The following is a 17,918-nucleotide window of genomic DNA, read 5'->3' as shown; positions in this document are numbered from 1 at the left end:
AGATAGATGTTAAAGATCAAGATGGTATAATCTAGGAATGCCTAGAGTGTATAATAATAGTGAAATTTACAATGTACAAATTTTAAAAATGTTTTTTCATGAGGAAGAAGAAAGGAATGTCATTATTGCAGGGTGCTAAAAATAGATGATAATCAATACTTTAAAATGTCACCTTATGTGTGAGACTAAACCAAAAAAATGTTTATTCGTTACAAAATTTATATTTTGACTAGAGCATTTATTAATATAACTCATGCAGATAGTTTGATTGAATGTCATAAGTACTTGGAATCTCAGGTAGCACATGAGATTTTGTTGGTTTGTCCAGAGTGATCCCCCGATGAATCGCAGAATGATTTGATCAGTGACTGGAAAAGTATTTGCAAGCCCCCTTCGGGGAATGGTGAGAGTGGGGTCAAATTCAACTTCCCCAAGTTGAATTCTTGATATTCTCACAACCAGTGTGGACAACCAAAGTTATAGGCTGAGCCCCAGTCTTGGGGTTTGTTCATATGAAACTTAACCCCACAAAGGATAGGTCAAGTCTGCTTAAAATTTAGGCCTAAGAGTCACCCCCTAGAAAGCCTCTTTTGTTGCTCAGATGTGGCCTCTCTCTCCAGCCAACATGACGAGCAGTTTCACCACACTACCCCTCTCTGTGTGGGACATGACTCCCAGGGGTGTGAACCTCCCTGGCAACACAGGACAGAGTTCAAGGGACTGAGAAAAACCCTAGAATGAGCTGAGAATTAGCATCAAGGGATTGAGAGAACCTTCTCGACCAAAAGGGGGAAGAGTAAAATGAGACAAAGTGTCAATGGCTGAGAGATTCCAAACAGAGTGAGAGGTTATCCTGGAGGTTATTCTTATGCATTAAGCAGATATCACCTTGTTATTCAAGATGTAGTGGAGAGGCTGGAGGGAATTGCCTGAAAATGTGGTGCTGTGTTCCAGCAACCATGTTTCTTGATGATGATTGAACAATGATATAGCTTTCACAATGAGACTCTGTGAATGTGAAAACCTTATGTCTGATGCTCCCTTTAGCTACTATATCAACAGAAGAGTAGAACATATGGAATAAAAATAAATAATAGGGGGAAAAATGTTAAAATAAATTCAGTTTGTAATAGTGGTAAATGAAAGTGAGGAGTATGGGGTATGGTATGTATAGTCTTTTTTTTCTCTATTATCGTTTTATTTCTTTTTCTGTTTTCTTTTTATTTCTTTTTCTAAATCGATGCAAATGTACTAAGAAATGATGAATATGCAACTATGTGATGATATTAAGAATTACTGATTGTATATGTAGAATGCAATGATATCTAAATGTTTTGTTTGTTAATTTTTTTTAATTAATAAAAAAAATTTAAAAAAAATCAGTTGACCATAAATTTGGTGGTCTATTTCTGCACTCTCAATTTGATTCCATTGGTCAATGCTTTTGTCTTTGTGTCAGTACCAAGCTGTTTTGACCATGGTGGCTTTATAATAGGTTTTAAAGTCAGGGAATGTTAATCCTCCCACTACGTTCTTTTTAAGGATGCTTTTAGCTATTCAGGGTCTCTTTCCTTTTTAGATGAATTTGGTAGTTAGCTTTTCAAATCTTCAAAGTAGATTGTTGGAAATTTGATTGGTAGTGTGTTCAGTCTGTAGATCAATTTGGGGAGAATTGACATCTTAATTATATTTAGCCTTCCCATTCATGAACAGGGAATGTCTTTCCACCTATTTAGATCTCCTTTGATTCCTTTTAGCAATGTTATGTATTTTTCTGTATACAAGTCCTTTATATCCCTAGTTATGTTCATTTCAATGCACTTGATTCTTTTAGCTGCTATTTTAAATGGATTTTTTTTCCTTAACTGACTCCTCAGCTAGGTCATTGCTTGTGTATAGAAATGTTACTGATTTTTGCACACTAATTTTACATCCTGCCACCTTGCTGAATTTATTAGTTCCAGTAATTTTGTTGTAGATTTCTCAGGATCTTTAACATATGGTATCATATCATTTGCAAATAATGAGAGTTTTACTTCTTCCTTTCCAATTTGGATGCCTTTTATTTCTTTGTCCTGCCTGATTGCTCTAGCTAGAACTTCTAGCACTATGTGGTATAACAGTGGTGACAGTGGGTACCCTTGTCTTGTACCTTAGGGGGAAGGCTTTCAGGCTCTCTCCATTCAGTACAATGCTGGTTATTGGGTTTTCATACATTTCCTTTATCATATTGAGGTAGTTATCTTTGATTCCTATCTTTTGGAGTGTTTTTATCAGAAAAGGATGCTTTTCAGCATCAATCGAGATGATTATGTGATTTTTCCCTTTCAATTTTTTAATGTGCTATGTTACATTAATTGATTTTCTTGTGTTGAACCATCCTTGCATTCCTGGTGTAAAGCCCACTTGGTCATGGTGTATAATTCTTCTGATGTGCTGTTGGATTCAATTTGCTAATGTTTTATTGAGAATTTTTGCATCCATGTTCATTATGGAGATTGGCCTTTAGTTTTCCTTTCACATAGCATCTTTATCCAGTTATGATATTAGCTTCATAAATTAAGTAGAGTTCCTTTTTTCCTCAATTTTTGGAAATGTTTGAGCAGGAATGGTGTTAGTTCTTTATGGAATGTTTGATAAAATTCCCTTGTGAAGCCATCTGGCCCTCAGCTTTTCTTTGTAGGAAGATTTTTGATGTCTGATTGAACATCTTTACTTGTGTTTGGCTTGTTGAGAGCTCCTATTTCCTCCTGAGTCGGTGTAGCTTGTTTATGTGTTTTCAGGAATTTGTCCATTTCAATCAAGTTGTCTAGGTTGTTGGTGTATAGCTGTTCATAGTATTCTCTTATGGTTTCTTTTATTTCTTTGGGGCCTGTTGTAATGCATCCCTTCTTATTTCTCATTTTGCATATTTGCATCCTCCCTCTCTTTTTCTTTGTCAGTCTTGCTGGTGGCCCATCAATTTTATTGATTTTCTCAAAGGACCAACTTTTGGTTTTATTGATTCTTTCCATTGTTCTTTTCTTCTCCCATTCATTTATATCTGCTTTAATCTTTGTCACTTCTCTTCTCCTATTTGCTTTGGGGTTAGTTTGCTGTTCTTTCTCAAGTTCCTCCAGGTATGCTGTTAAGTCCTCAATTTTTGCTCTATCTTATTTTTTAATATAGGCATTTAGGGCAATAAATTTCCCTCTCAGCACAGTCTTTGCCATTTCCCATAAGTTCTGATAAGTTGTGTTCTCATTTTCATTCATCTCAAGATAGATACTGATTTCTCTAGCAATTCTAGCAATTTCTTCTTTGACCCATTGGTTGTTTAAGCGTGTGTTATTTAGTCTCCATATATTTGTGAATGTTCTCTTTCTTTGGTGGTTATTGAGATCCATCTTCATCCCATTGTGATAAGGGAAAGTGCTTTGATTAATTTCAATGCTTTTAAATTTATGAAGACCTGTTCTGTGCCCCCACATATGACCTGTCCTGAAGAATGTTCCATGAGCACTAGAAAAGAATATATAACCTTTGGAATTATATATTATATAACTTATATATAAGTGCTTTGGAGTGCAATGACCTATATGTGTCTGTTAGGTATAATTCACTTATCACGCTATTTAACTTCTCTATTTCCTTGTTGATCTTCTGTTGGTTGTCCTATCTACAGAAGAGAGTGGTGTATTGAAATCTCCTATTATTATTGTTGAAACATCTATTGCTCCCTTAAATTTTGCCAATGTCTATCTTATGTACTTTGGAGCTCCTTGATTGGGAGCATAAACATTTATGAGTGTTATATCTTTTTGGTGATTGACCCTTTAATTAGTATATAGTGCCCTTCTTTGTCCTTTAGGATGTCTTTACATTTAAAGTCTATTTTGTCTGCTACTAGTATAGCTATTCCTGCTTTCTTTTGGTTACAACTTGCATGGAAAATCTTTTTCTTTCCTTTCAGTTTCAATCTATTTGTATCCTTGTGTCTAAGATGGGTCTCTTGTAAGCAGCATATAGCTGAATTATGTTTCTTAATCCATTCTGTCAATCTGTATCTTTTAATTGCTTAGTTTAGTCAGTTAACATTCAATATTATTACTGAAAATGCATTTCTTGATTCCACCTTCTTATCTTTTCATTTGTCAAATCTATATGTTATTTTCCCTCTTTCTCTTTGTATTCTTTAAATTACCCTTAGTGATGCGCTTCACTTCTTTGCCCTCCTCCAGACCTCCCTCTCCTGTCTTTTATCTTCAGCCAGCAGAACTACTTTTAGTATTTCTTATAGGGCCGTTCTCTTGTTGACAAATTCTTTCAGGACTTCTTTGTCTGTGAAAGCTTTAATCTCCCCCTCAATTTTGAAGGACAATTTGGCTGGGTACAGAATTCTTGGCTGGAAGTCTTTGTCTTTCAGGATCTTGACTATATCATACCACTGCCTTCTTGCCTCCATGGTGCTGGGTGGGTAGTCTGAACTCAGTCTTATTTGATTTCCATTGTATGTAGTAGATTGCTTTTCTCTTGCTGCTTTCAGGATTTTCTGCTTCTCTTCAACATTGACAGACTGATTAATTTGTACCTTGGGGAAGGCCTATTTGGATTTATTCTGTTTGGAATTCATTGGGCTTCTTTAACTTGTATATTTATGTCCTTTATGAGGGTTGGGAAGTTTTTCCTCATTATATCCTCAACTACTTTTCATAGCCCTTTACTCTTTTCTTCTCCTTCCGGGACACCAGTGATTCTTATATTTGCACACTTTCTTTTTTCTATCATTTCCCTGAGTTCCCATTCAATTTTTTCCATCCTTTTTGCCAGTTGCTGTTTTGAGTCTTTGAAGTCAGTTATCCTGTCCTCTGTATCACGTATTCCTTCTTTTATCTCTTCAAACCTTGTGTTGTGTGTCTCTAGTATGTTTTTTATTTGGTCAACAGAGTCTTTAATTTCCATGATATCTGCTACTTTTCTATTTATTCTTTCAAATTCCTCCTTATGCTCTTCTACTGTCTTCTTGATCTCCTTTATGTCATTTACTATCCCACTTATTTTATTGAGTAGAGTTGTATGAACTTCTTTCATTAGTTGTTCCAACATCTGTGTCTCCTGTGGTGTTTTTTTTTTAATTTTTATTTATTTATTTATTTATTATTAACGGAAAGAAAGAAAAAAAAGAAATTAACACAACATTTAGAAATCATACCGTTCTACATATGCACTCAGTAATTCTTAACATCATCACATAGATGCATGATCATCGTTTCTTAGTACATTTGCATCGGTTTAGAGGAACTAGCAACACAACAGAAAAAGATATAAAATGTTAATAAAGAGAAAAGAAATAAAAGTAGTAATAATAGTAAAAAACAACAACAACAAAAACCCTATAGCTCAGATGCAGCTTCATTCAGTGTTTTAACATGATTACTTTACAATTAGGTATTATTGTGCTGTGCATTTTTGAGTTTTTGTATCTAGTCCTGTTGCACATCGTGGTGTTTTAGTTTGGTCATTAGGCAGGGCTATATCTGTCTGCATTGTGATATGCTTAGAGATCTTCTGTTGTGTTCATCACATGTAAATATCTCGATAGATTTACTTTGGAAATTGATTTCTTTCAGTAGTCTAAGGCTTTGTGTTTGCAGGATGGTTGTACAGCAGGGAGCAGGGAATGGGGTGGGGCACTCAGTGCGGTGACTTGTTTCAGGTCAGGTATAAGCACAGATTGGGGATGTTATGCTGATGCTTGTGAATGTGTGCACCCAACAGCCAGGGAGGATGCAGCTGTGTGGTGCACTGGTCTGGGAGCATAACTCTGGTGTGCACTGGTGTAAGGCACAGGGTCCTTTGTGCGCATTCGTAGAGCTGTGGCAGTAGGTCGGTGTTATGCCTTTGTGGATTGGATGCAGTATGACCTGGTTGCACAGGTCAGCACTTTCTCAGAGCTGGGAAGTGTGGCTGAGGGCCGTTCACATGCGCGGTTCCAGGACTGCTGTAAAGTGTGGTTCCCAGAGCTGAATGACTGGGAGTGCTGTAAACTGATGTGCAGAGCTCAGGTGGAGCAGAGTGAGGCTGTGTGACACTATGGGCAGGGGTAAAGGGGTGGTAGGGGTAGCCTAGGAATGGAGATTAATGCCTGCACACTTTATGCACTGACAACAGCCTGTAGGGAACAGGGAGGGGGAGGGAGTGATTGGGAGGGGTGCAAGAGAGGTGGGTTGGGCTGCTCTTGGGGTGTGGCTGCAGAGCAGGTGCATGCACTGGGGGCTGGTGGGGTGGGGGTGGCTGGAAGGCAGGGAATGGGAGCAGGTGACAGGGTTCAGGTGCACGGGGGGTAAGGTGCATCACTGGTCATGGGGCTGCGCTGGTGAGGGTAGTGCGCCCAAGAAACTGGCTTACTTCCTAATCCCCACCCCAACCCTGTGCACTCCCACGGGCTCCAGCTTTCTGCCTCTCAGTTCCTTGGCTTCTGCAACCAGGGCTGCCCCTTGTGGTGCAGAAGGCTCCACAGATGCACTCCCGAATTACCACCTCAGTCACCCTCCTGTCCCTTCTCTAACTTTTCCATGGAGCAGAGCTAATCTTGACCTACTCTTTTGACCATCTTCCTGGAAGTCTGTATGTCTCTTCTTTTGTCAATTTTCCCATCATTCTTCTCCCTTCTATTTTCCCTTCCTACCTCCCTCTTTTTTCTTACAAATAACATTTTCCCAATGACATTTAAGAAGTAATGTTTTCCCATTATAGAAATATTTAAAATACAGAAATACAAGACAAGGAAATGAGAATCATCTGCAGCACTATCACCCAGAGAGAGTCCCTGTTAATTTTTGGCATACATTCTTCTAACTCTTTTTCCATGCAACAATATTTTAATATAATTGAAATCTTAATCCATATTCAATATTGTGTCCTTTTTGTACTTTCATTAAACATACAAAATTATTTTCTGCTACTTATGTTTTTCTCCCTATTTTTTTGGTGTTATAAATAGAGCTGCCATGAGTATCTTTGATGGAGTATTTTGGGGCTACAAGGCATTCACAAACGTGCAGTGAACCATTTAAACCAAAGTAACCAATAATCCAGGTATTCGCCCTGTTTGTGGCTACCAGGATGTAGAGCAGGCTTTACAAATTTATTATAATTTGAAGTGATCAGATTGGAAATGACAGAAAAATAGGACAGGACAACAAGATGTTGATATGCCTGGTACCTGAAAAGTTATTATTAGTTTTGGGTAGAATGGAAATCCAGAAATATAAAAATAAGTCACAATGACAAGACTTCTAGATCTTTCTGTGCTTCCCAAGCTGAGAGCCATCAGTATTTTCTTCAAGAGTCAATAACTGATTTTCTGCCAGGTGTCTCTTGTACAACCTACACCTGCTTTGTTGAGCAAATTAGAAGAATAGCATTTTGTCTATGAAGTTGGAAATAACTGCAGTGTTTTTCATCATTTTGGAGGACATGTGAAATTCAAAGGAGTTGAAATTAGGAAAACATTATTAAAGCAAAGATTAGAATGCAATGATACATTCTGAAGTATTTTTGTCTTTGTGGCTCTCCTCTTTGCCTGATCGATCAAGTCAGAGACAGCCCTGAGAGAGCCCCTAAAAACACTTTTAGTTTCTGCCTAGTCACCTGCTTATGCTTGTGATTCCCTGGAACACTGGCAAGTTTCTCACTTAACTTTTGGAAACTAGCCAGATCAGAAAATTATGGTATCTTTTGAAAGACAGGATAGTAAAAATTGGTAAAATAGTTTGTAGCATTGGTAAATATTGGTAAAATATTTTGCATCATTCATTTTTCAGAGATTCAATTTAAAACTAGCAGCGAATATAACAGTACATGTGGTTAGCAACTCCATTTGGCCTGAACATTTTTCAAGACATAAGTAGGACTGGGGATGACACGGAGAAGGCTGGAACAGAACTTACCAGTCCTAAAAGAAAAAGTATGAAAACTGTGTTTTTATTTTATTTGTTTTGGACGGGGACCTGATAACATTTTCTGGTTACCTGTGTTTGAGGAGATGGAGTCTTATTTTCTTCCCAAATGAACAGACATGTTCAACTTTGAGAGTTTCAACTGTGGCTACAGGGGTGATAAAGGCTTTTGAGAACATGATCAAGCTTTTGTCCCACCTGAATGCCTAACATTAACAACAGCACAGACCCAGACTCAATAACACATTTCTCCTTGTTCTTTGTACTCAGTTGTGCTCTAGATGGACTCAGGCATTTAAAAGTGAGTTTTAAGATATCCTGGCTGGTAATCTTAGGTGGGGGCTGGATTAAGGATAAGGCAGCATTGGACACTTTATCAAAAGCCTTATTCCTCCTGCTGCAAATCACAGATGGACTTGAATTTTCGTTCTTCTTCTCATTTTTTAATTTCAGATGAGAAAATCAGAGACCCAGGAAATATATCAAATGACCAAGGTCACCTTGTCATTAGTAGAAGAATAGGACTAGAACATGAAGGATTTTTCTCCCAGCACAGCACCTTTTCCACCTTGCATTGAGAACCCATACAAGCATTTCAGCATGGAGGAACACCCCTTGGCAATCGGTGTGAAAAGAACCTTTTCCTATCCCCATCCCTTGGTTACACCTGCTCCCCAGTATGAGACACTTCAACCATTGGTAGCTCAACCTCTGAATTTTTCCTCAACCATAGCTCAGTCACGTTGGCATTGGATTTATGTGAAAGATAAGGTCTCATCTGATATGACAACTCCAAATGATTGAGAGAGATTGTAAGGTCCCATATGACTCAGTGGGAATGCCATGTGCAATTAATGATATCTGGGGAGGTTGGTTCTCTGATTTGGGTCTATCCCTTGGCCCTAGAAAATCTTACATTTATTGAGAGAGTATCCAGGCCCTGGAGATTTGTTTTAAAGAATTTTCACTAAAGTCCCGTCCTAAGATGGGAGCCTAATGTTTTAAAGGGCTAGCATTTGAGAAGTCTAGTACTGCCCATACTTGTGCTAGTCACTCCCCACCTGTTCTGATAGGATGGAGTGACATAATTCATAGACAGATATCTTATTCAGAGTTGGAAACTCCAACTGTTCAACCTGCTAACATCAGGTAGATATATTTCAGGTTTATTTTAAGGAAAGAAGTCATACATATTCCTTAAATTATCCTTGATCTATGGGAATGCTGGTGATGATTAGAGAGGAGGTAAAGGGTAAGGATATCCATGGACAGTTGTAAGCCATATTTTCAAATTTTATAATTAATTTTAGGAAGAACTTGGGAAATGAGTCCACTAAAGCCTCAAATGAACAGAAAGGTATTATGCAAGCACGTTCATAGCTGCACATTTTGTAACAACCTCAAACTAGAGACTTCTCAAGTGCCATCAGACAAGATGGATGAATTGTAGTATAGTCTCACAAGAGAATATAATTCAACAATGAAAATTAGTGATCTACAACTAAATACAACAATAGAGATGAATCTTACAAATGTAATGCTGAGTGAAAGAAGCCAGACACAAATATATACTGATTGATTCCATTTATATAAAGGATGAAAACAGGCAAAACTAATGTATGGCATAAGAAGTCAGGATAGTAGCTGTTCTTGGTGGAAAAAAAGTGAAAGGAAAGGATACAAAGGGTATTTCTAGTGTGCTAGCAATATTCTGTTTCTTATAAGTGCTGGTTACAGGGCTGTGCTTTGCTGGAGAAAATTAATTGAGCTGTACACTTATGCTTTATGCAATTTTTGTATATGTATTTCAATAACTTCTTTAAAAAAGGTACATGAGCATATCCAAGAGACAGAAAAACCAATACCCGTATATTCTATCTTTTGCTAGGGAAAATAAAGATGTTGGAGGTGTGCCTTTTTGGTAAAATTTAAGTAATAAAATGCACTAAACTAGCCAGTATGCTAAGAAAAGAAAAGAAAGAAGCATAAAAGTCTCAAGAGATTAATTCCCAAAAGTGAGTAGACATTTTCTTTCCAGAACTACATTGAAGGAGATGAAACTTCCTATTTCTATCCAGAAACTCATTTTCCAAAGCTAGGAAGCTGGTGTAATAGGGTTAATGAGTAATGGGCTCACAATTTCAATTTATTACTAAAATAATTTTATAGATGACAAACCTGATAAGATTAGCAGACATGTCACTACATAAATGCAGTTTTTCCTTTTTATAGTAGCCACTCTGAAAGACAGACTTAATTTTGAAAATACTGCTTATAAACCAGAAGTATTTCCTAGAGAACTGTCCAATGGTAGTATTTACCCCCAACATTTGTGCATAAAACCTTTCATCAGTATGATTTATAAATTTAAAAAGTCTCAAATCTTCATCTGTACATCACTTTATACATCTTGGCTCATAACTGTTTATCTCAGAATAAAGAATCTTACCAAAACTTCAATATTCAGTGATTACCTATAGTAACAGTTACTTAGTCATACATATGTAGCTAATAATTAAATATAAAAATTATTATTTATACATTACTACAAATCTCTTAAAAAGATCAATTTTGAGAGAGCAAGAAATTGCTTAGAAAATTGCAGGAGTGGGTGCCAAGAATCTCCTTATCCATCTAAGCAGATATGACAAAAACAGTATTCAACATTCATTTTTTTGCTCTAAGAGTGTTAAAACAAAATGATCTCAGAATGCATAATTGATAATCTGCAAAATGAGTTTAAGACTACGTGAGCCCCAAGGCCCTACAATGGATAAAGATTCTTTGGAAGATTTTGAAGGAGCATGAATGTTGCAAATAAAAGGAAAAAGTAAGTACCAAGGCAATGTATTATTATTATTACTTTTTTTTTTTGCATGAGCAAGAACTGGGAATTGAACCCAGGTCTCTGGCATGGCAGACGAGAACTCTGCCTGCTGAGCCACCATGGCCCACCCCATATTTTTAAGTATCATGTCACTGCTGGGCTTTTGGTGTCCCAAATGCACTCTTCAACTTTGTATTTCTCCCTTCGATTTGAAATCCCAGTCCATATCAACAAGTGGTTAACGGTGTTTCCAATAGACATCGAATGGACAAATCATGTAAAGAAACAGAAATGAACAGTAATATTGTCTTTAGAAAGCACGTATTATTTACAAAGCAAGAAGTGATTTCTTTGATAGACATTGGATTCCCTCCTCACTCTTCACCTTGTCCAGAATAACGTGACTTTGCTTTTATTATTATCCCGAAGCAGTTATTTTGAGGGTCTCTCTTTTCTGTTAATTACCCGTAAGTAATTATAGTGATGTCCATTTTTTCTCAGAGTTCCCCATTTCTGTGGTGTTAACAAGTGGGTGCTTCTGCTTCTGAGGATCACCAAACCCGACATTTCTTTTCTGGATTCATGTATGAATTCTTGCGGCACTGAAAGGCTTCTGAAAACTCAGGAGAATTCTGCAAAGTCCCAATAATCCTTTGAGACAAACAAAAAAAATCGTCAACATTAGCATTCTACGTCTATAATCTGCCAAAGCTCCATGAAGATCAAGTGAGTGTATTTGGAATATGTAGTTTAGAAGGAAAAGAAAAAATATTTTTGGTAGAATGAATCTGATCTTTTTCATTAACAAAATTCATATGAGAAGTATCAAAATGTGGGATTAACAGCACAGATTCTAAAAGCAGGCTGCATGGCTTGAATCCTGCTCATGAGCTGTATTTACTTAATTTCTCTGTACCTCAGTTTCTTTATCTGTAAAATGCATTATAATAATACCTGTATCTTAAGGTGTCATGTGAGTTGATAATTTATAAATACTCTATATGTATTTGCAAAATAAACAAGCAATTCATATTTGGACTTGGGGCTATTACAAGGAGTTCGGTCAAAAAATAAAAACATGATTTCTCATATCTTGAAAGGGCTCACACAATAATGTAAAAATAATAGGCTTCAAATAGATATCTGGTGGCTTGATTTAGTAGGAAAGCATTGCTTTGATTTAATAGGGAAGATAGTGAATTGTTTTCCTTTTACTCTAAAAGAATTCCTAAGATATCACAAACTGGATTCAGCCTGAATAACTGGAAAGGGCTGGCAAAATACCAGCTTCTTCTTATCTCAGACCCCAATGGGCAAAAACAATACTGCCTCACCCATTATCGGCACCAAGCAGCATTTGAGGGAAGAGACAGGTCAGTACAATGACGTAGAGGTGATGTTTCCACATCAGCCTTGAGCCGGCTCCTTCCCTTCACTTCCCTCGGGGACCACTTCGCTATGCCCACCTTAGGTTGGGAGAAAGAGGCAGGGAGGAAGAGAGGCCAAAGGCTATTCACGCACTGACCCTTCCATTCTCTTCTTTTGTGGACCTGAAGCAAGTAGACTGGAGTGTTGGGAAGACTAGGTCCAAGGGAGATGAGAATATATTCTGATTTACTGAAAACTCTAAAAATGATGGGTATCCTAAAATGGTGGATAAACCATGCCCTCCTCTCTCTTCTAGTTCACTCTTTTTTTTTGTTTGTTTGTTTTTTATTATTAATTAAAAAAAGAATTAACAAAACAATTAGAAATCATTCCATTCTACATGTACAATCAGTAATTCTTAATATCATCACATAGTTGCATATTCATCATTTCTTAGTACATTTGCATCGATTTAGAAAAAGAAATAAAACGACAACAGAATAAGAATTAAAACGATAATAGAAAGAAAAAAAAGCAAAAAAAAAACCTATACCTCACATGTAGCTTCATTCAGTGTTTTCACATAATTGCATTACAATTAGGTAGTATTGTGCTGTATCCCTTCAGCTCCAATTACCCCTTCTCTTTTCTTTTTTTTTTAATTAACGGAAAAAGAGAAATTAACCCAACATTTAGAAATCATACCATTCTACATATGCAATCAGTAATTCTTAACATCATCACATAGATGCATGATCATCATTTCTTAGTACATTTGCATCGGTTTAGAAGAACTAGCAACATAACCGAAAAAGATATAGAATGTCAATATAGAGAAAAAAATAAAAGTAATAATAGTAAAATCAAAACAAAACAAAACAAAACAAAACAAAATCCTATAGCTCAGATGCAGCTTCATTCAGTGTTTTAACATGATTACTTTACAATTAGGTATTATTATGCTGTCCCTTTTTGAGTTTTTGTATCTAGTCCTGTTACACCGTCTGTATCCCTTCAACTCCAATTGGCCATTATCTTACCCTGTTTCTACCTCCTGCTGGACTCTGTTACCAATTCATATTTCAAATTTATTCTCGAATGTCTGTTCACATCAGTGGGACCATACAGTATTTGTCCTTTAGTTTTTGGCTAGACTCACTCAGCATAATGTTCTCTAGGTTCATCCATGTTATTACATGCTTCATAAGTTTATCCTGTCTTAAAGCTGCATAGTATTCCATCGTATATATATACCACAGTTTGTTTAGCCACTCTTCTGTTGATGGAGATTTCGGCTGTTTCCATCTCTTTGCAATTGTAAACAACGCTGCTATAAACATTGGTGTGCAAATGTCCGTTTGTGTCTTTGCCCTTAAGTCCTTTGAGTAGATTCCCAGCAATGGTATTGCTGGGTCGTATGGCAATTCTATATTCAGCTTTTTGAGGAACCGCCAAACTGCCTTCCACAGTGGTTGCACCATTTGACATTCCCACCAACAGTGGATAAGTGTGCCTCTTTCTCTGCATCCTCTCCAGCACTTGTCATTTTCTGTTTTGTTGATAATGGCCATTCTGGTGGGTGTGAGATGATATCTCATTGTGGTTTTGATTTGCATTTCTCTAATGGCCAGGGACATTGAGCATCTCTTCATGTGCCTTTTGGCCATTTGTATTTCCCCTTCTGATAGGTGTCTGTTCAAGTCTTTTTCCCATTTTGTAATTGGGTTGGCTGTCTTTTTGTTGTTGAGATGAACAATCTCTTTATAAATTCTGGATACTAGACCTTTATCTGATATATCATTTCCAAATATTGTCTCCCATTGTGTAGGCTGTCTTTCTACTTTCTTGATGAAGTTCTTTGATGCACAAAAGTGTTTAATTTTGAGGAGCTCCCATGTATTTATTTCCTTCTTCAGTGTTCTTGCTTTAGGTTTAAGGTCCATAAAACCGCCTCCAGTTGTAAGATCCATAAGATATCTCCCAACATTTTCCTCTAACTGTTTTATGGTCTTAGACCTAATGTTTAGATCTTTGATCCATTTTGAGTTAACTTTTGTATAGGGTGTGAGAGATGGGTCTTCTTTCATTCTTTTGCATATGGATATCCAGTTCTCTAGGCACCATTTATTGAAGAGACTGTTCTGTCCCAGGTGAGTTGGCTTGACTGCCTTATCAAAGATCAAATGTTCATAGATGAGAGGGTCTATATCTGAGCACTCTATTCGATTCCATTGGTCGATATATCTATCTTTATGCCAATACCATGCTGTTTTGACCACTGTGGCTTCATAATATGCCTTAAAGTCAGGCAGCGCGAGACCTCCAGCTTCGTTTTTTTTCCTCAAGATGTTTTTAGCAATTCGGGGCACCCTGCCCTTCCAGATAAATTTGCTTATTGGTTTTTCTATTTCTGAAAAATAAGTTGTTGGGATTTTGATTGGTATTGCATTGAATCTGTAAAATCAATTTAGGTGGGATTGACATCTTAACTATATTTAGTCTCCCAATCCATGAACATGGTATGCCCTTCCATCTATTTAGGTCTTCTGTGATTTCTTTTAACAGTTTTTTGTGGTTTTCTTTATATAGTTTTTTTTATCTCTTTAGTTAAATTTATTCCTAGGTATTTTATTCTTTTAGTTGCAATTGTAAATGGGATTCGTTTCTTGATTTCCCCCTCAGCTTGTTCATTACTAGTGTATAGAAATGCTACAGATTTTTGAATGTTGATCGTGCAACCTGCTACTTTGCTGTACTCATTTATTAGCTCTAGTAGTTTTGTTGTGGATTTTTCCGGGTTTTTGACGTATAGTATCATATCATCTGCAAACAGTGATAGTTTTACTTCTTCCTTTCCAATTTTGATGCCTTGTATTTCTTTTTCTTGTCTAATTGCTCTGGCTAGAACCTCCAACACAATGTTGAATAATAGTGGTGATAGTGGACATCCTTGTCTTGTTCCTGATCTTAGGGGGAAAGTTTTCAATTTTTCCCCATTGAGGATGATATTAGCTGTGGGTTTTTCATATATTCCCTCTATCATTTTAAGGAAGTTCCCTTGTATTCCTATCTTTCGAAGTGTTTTCAACAGGAAAGGATGTTGAATCTTGTCGAATGCCTTCTCTGCATCAATTGAGATGATCATGTGATTTTTCTGCTTTGATTTGTTGATGTGGTGTATTACATTAATTGATTTTCTTATGTTGAACCATCCTTGCATACCTGGGATGAATCCTACTTGGTCATGATGTATAATTCTTTTAATGTGCTGTTGGATACGATTTGCTAGAATTTTATTGAGGATTTTTGCATCTATATTCATTAGAGAGATTGGCCTGTAGTTTTCTTTTTTTGTAATATCTTTGCCTGGTTTTGGTATGAGGGTGATGTTGGCTTCATAGAATGAATTAGGTAGTTTTCCCTCCACTTCAATTTTTTTGAAGAGTTTGAGGAGAATTGGTACTAATTCTTTCTGGAACGTTTGGTAGAATTCACATGTGAAGCCATCTGGTCCTGGACTTTTCTTTTTAGGAAGCTTTTGAATGACTAATTCAATTTCTTTACTTGTGATTGGTTTGTTGAGGTCATCTGTGTCTTCTTGAGTCAAAGTTGGTTGTTCATGTCTTTCCAGGAACCCGTCCATTTCATCTAGATTGTTGTATTTATTAGCGTAAAGTTGTTCATAGTATCCTGTTATTACCTCCTTTATTTCTGTGAGGTCAGTAGTTATGTCTCCTCTTCCATTTCTGATCTTATTTATTTGCATCCTCTCTCTTCTTCTTTTTGTCAATCTTGCTAAGGGCCCATCAATCTTATTGATTTTCTCATAGAACCAACTTCTGGTCTTATTGATTTTCTCTATTGTTTTCATGTTTTCAATTTCATTTATTTCTGCTCTGATCTTTGTTATTTCTTTCCTTTTGCTTGCTTTGGGACTAGTTTGCTGTTCTTTCTCCAGTTCTTCCAAGTGAACAGTTAATTCCTGCATTTTTGCCTTTTCTTCTTTTCTGATATAGGCATTTAGGGCAATAAATTTCCCTCTTAGCACTGCCTTTGCTGCATCCCATAAGTTTTGATATGTTGTGTTTTCATTTTCATTTGCCTCGAGGTATTTACTAATTTCTCTTGCAATTTATTCTTTGACCCACTCGTTGTTTAAGAGTGTGTTGTTGAGCCTCCACGTATTTGTGTATTTTCTGGCATTCTGCCTATTATTGATTTCCAACTTCATTCCTTTATGATCCTAGAAAGTGTTGTGTATGATTTCAATCTTTTTAAATTTGTTGAGACTTGCTTTGTGACCCAGCATATGGTCTATCTTTGAGAATGATCCATGAGCACTTGAGAAAAAGGTGTATCCTGCTGTAGTGGGATTTAATGTCCTATAAATGTCTGTTAAGTCTAGCTTCTTTATAGTAATATTCAGATTCTCTATTTCTTTGTTGATCCTCTGTCTAGATGTTCTGTCCATTGATGAGAGTGGGGAATTGAAGTCTCCAACTATTATGGTATTTGTGTCTATTTCCCTTTTCAGTGTTTGCAGTGTATTCCTCACGTATTTTGGGGCATTCTGGTTCGGTGCGTAGATATTTATGATTGTTATGTCTTCTTGTTGAATTGTTCCTTTTATTAGTATATAGTGTCCTTCTTTGTCTCTTTTAACTGTTTTACATTTGAAGTCTAACTTGTTGGATATTAGTATAGCCACTCCTGCTCTTTTCTGGTTGTTATTTGCATGAAATATCTTTTCCCAACCTTTCACTTTCAACCTATGTTTATCTTTGGGTCTAAGATGTGTTTCCTGTAGACAGCATATAGAAGGATCCTGTTTTTTAATCCATTCTGCCATTCTGTGTCTTTTGATTGGGGAATTCAGTCCATTAACATTTAGTGTTATTACTGTTTGGGTAATATTTTCCTCTACCATTTTGCCTTTTGTATTATATATACCATATCTGACTTTCCTTCTTTCTACACTCTTCTCCATACCTCTCTCTTCTGTCGTTTCGGTTCTGACTCTAGTGCTCCCTTTAGTATTTCTTGCAGAGCTGGTCTCTTGGTCACAGATTCTCTCAGTGACTTTTTGTCTGAGAATGTTTTAATTTCTCCCTCATTTTTGAAGGACAATTTTGCTGGATATAGGAGTCTTGGTTGGCAGTTTTTCTCTTTTAGTAATTTAAATATATCATCCCACTGTCTTCTAGCTTCCATGGTTTCTGCTGAGAAATCTACATAGTCTTATTGGGTTTCCCTTGTATGTGATGGATTGTTTTTCTCTTGCTGCTGTCAAGATCCTCTCTTTCTCTTTGACCTCTGACATTCTGACTAGTAAGTGTCTTGGAGAACCTCTATTTTGATCTATTCTCTTTGGGATGCGCTGCACTTTTTGGATCTGTAATTTTAGGTCTTTCATAAGAGTTGGGAAATTTTCAGTGATAATTTCTTCCATTAGTTTTTCTCCTCCTTTTCCCTTCTCTTCTCCTTCGGGGACACCCACAACACGTATATTTGTGCAGTTCATATTGTCCTTGAGTTCCCTGATACCCTGTTCAAATTTTTCCATTCTTTTCCCGATAGTTTCTGTTTGTTTTTGGAATTCAGATGTTCCATCCTCCAAATCCCTAATTCTATCTTCTGTCTCTTTGAATCTATCATTGTAGGTATCCATTGTTTTTTCTATCTTTTCTACTTTGTCCTTCACTTCCATCAGTTCTGTGATTTGTTTTTTCAGTTTTTCTATTTCTTCTTTACGTTCAGCCCATGTCTTCTTCATGTCCTCCCTC

The 17,918-nt window shown here is 36.7% G+C and overlaps 1 protein-coding gene across 5 annotated transcripts in view; it reads right to left on the bottom strand.

The window, feature by feature from the left end:
* Positions 1 to 10,079: 10,079 nt before the first annotated feature.
* The window catches only part of MME (membrane metalloendopeptidase), a 147,696-nt gene continuing 139,857 nt past the window's right edge, over positions 10,080 to 17,918 (bottom strand). For all 5 annotated transcript variants that reach the window (XM_077160832.1, XM_077160833.1, XM_077160834.1 and 2 more), the window contains one exon: positions 10,080 to 11,418. In XM_077160832.1, coding sequence (XP_077016947.1) covers positions 11,319 to 11,418 — 100 coding nt within the window. In that variant the 3' untranslated portion in view covers positions 10,080 to 11,318. The remainder of the gene's footprint in view (positions 11,419 to 17,918) is intronic.

This window comes from Tamandua tetradactyla, chromosome 5 (assembly GCF_023851605.1).
Source record: "Tamandua tetradactyla isolate mTamTet1 chromosome 5, mTamTet1.pri, whole genome shotgun sequence".
NCBI lineage: Eukaryota > Metazoa > Chordata > Mammalia > Pilosa > Myrmecophagidae > Tamandua > Tamandua tetradactyla.
The sequence above is the reverse complement of the archived record's forward strand: the minus strand, read 5'-3'. Positions and strand labels throughout refer to the sequence as shown.